Source organism: Cyphomyrmex costatus, unplaced genomic scaffold (assembly GCF_001594065.2).
Source record: "Cyphomyrmex costatus isolate MS0001 unplaced genomic scaffold, Ccosl1.0 scaffold884, whole genome shotgun sequence".
NCBI lineage: Eukaryota > Metazoa > Arthropoda > Insecta > Hymenoptera > Formicidae > Cyphomyrmex > Cyphomyrmex costatus.
The window spans coordinates 10,558-12,268 of record NW_017280468.1 but is presented as its reverse complement, the minus strand read 5'-3'; the positions used below and the strand labels follow the sequence as shown (position 1 = coordinate 12,268).

Here is a 1,711-nt window from a genome sequence, read left to right as displayed (position 1 = left end):
ATTGAAACGTGAAAATTCACAGATCCCGACTTTACGTCGCGATATCTCCGCTCGTAGGGCACGTAGAAAAAAAATGAAAGCACTTTTATTATACAATTTTAGTATTTCCTGTCGATTGAGCGTATGTAGAACTTGATCGGTTCAGCCGTTACTGAGATCTGATCATCTCGACCCGAAAAATTCTCCGTGTCGCGTAAAGGAGGCACGGCAGTGTCGCGCGCTTGGCTTAGCGCCGAGACACTACCGTGTCTCCAGATTTATATTATATGTATAATATTATATGTACATATATTTTGATAATGTATTTTACTTAGTTTAAAAGTAAATAATTGCAAGTAACATAAAGTACGAAACTGTATTAATTAGAAAACTTACTGCTTGAACATTTAAAGAATGATTTCCGTGGTGATTTACGTAGGCCTCTTCATGTACATGTGGTGCAAGGATATTAATATATGTGCAATCTATTGCACCTATAGCGCCGGGAAATGGTTGCGGAGCTAATGTAAATTTATTTCTTGAAATTGTTCTTTCATTTGCAGTCATAGGAAATCTTATCCATTGACGCAATAAATATACATTCATTAATTGCGCCATTTTCTTATGCAACGACTAGCACATGGTTGGCTTACAACTAATTCACATTGATTACCAGCAGGTCTTTGGTAACTACCATGTGCAAAGAAACCAAATGCTACTAATACTTGTATCTCTGGAGATAAACCAGTTATACGCTGTTTTTGCAAATGTGGTCTCAGAATATTTACAATATCTGTAACTATGTCCTTATTTACCCTAAATTGCGCGATAAATTCATTGTTAGGCAGCTCAAATGGATTTTGAGCATCGCGCAATAATCTTCTCTCTAATCGTCTTTCTAGAATTCTCACTCTTTCTTGAAGAAAAAGTATATTTATTGCCAAATATCCATTAGCCATTTTACACTAAAAAGAAAAAAGAAATAATAATAAAATTGTAATAAAAAACATTTTATTTACACTACGTATAAAGTTTTTAAATAGAATATAACCTCAATTTATTTATGTATACTTTATTATTTTTATCAGATAGTTCATAATTATCTTCAGATATTTTATAAATGGTTTTCAGATATTATATACATTACTTACACAATTATTCAAATCAGCAATTTCCAATATTAATTATGGGCACTTTCCAATATTAATTATGGGCAATTATTTTAGCCAAACGGAGCGTCCAAGCAGAAACGCTGCTATTGGTCATTATGTCTAGTTATACTGTCGTTATTGCTTATCGAGGGGTCCAGAGGCCCTATTCTGTAACTCGTTAAGGCAGTTAACGACATCGTTGCGCAGATATCTTATGGTATAAAAAGCTGCGCAACGATGTCGTTAACTGCTTAACGAGTTACCCCTGATACCCCTCGATATCTTAACGATAAAATTCGGTATTTTATCGAGACTTTTAACGACACTTATCGTTATGTTAAATTACAGAATACTATTTTTCGTTACAATGTCGTTAAGTCTGTTTAACGATATCCCTATCTAGTGAAATTGTCGTTAAGAAGTTACAGAATAGGCCTACTGGTGGAATAGTGAATGCGACAAGGCCGTTGCGGAACGCAGGGCCGCATCTAGAACCTTTAGGCTCTGTATGACTGTGGAGAATCTCGCCAAATTCAAGGACGCAGAAAGAGAATGTCGTAAGACCCTGAGAAGGATTAAAC

The 1,711-nt window shown here is 35.1% G+C and overlaps 1 protein-coding gene across 1 annotated transcript; it reads right to left on the bottom strand.

The window, feature by feature from the left end:
• Nucleotides 1-584: 584 nt before the first annotated feature.
• LOC108781725 (putative nuclease HARBI1) lies at nt 585-938 on the bottom strand. Its single transcript, XM_018549792.1, has one exon. The coding sequence runs from the start codon at nt 936-938 to the stop codon at nt 585-587; it is 354 nt and encodes a 117-aa protein (XP_018405294.1).
• Between the last annotated feature and the right edge of the window lie 773 nt (nt 939-1,711).

Bases quoted from the DNA above. Each gene is read 5' to 3' on its own strand.
- LOC108781725 (XM_018549792.1), bottom strand. From the start codon at position 938: ATGGCTAATGGATATTTGGCAATAAATATACTTTTTCTTCAAGAAAGA.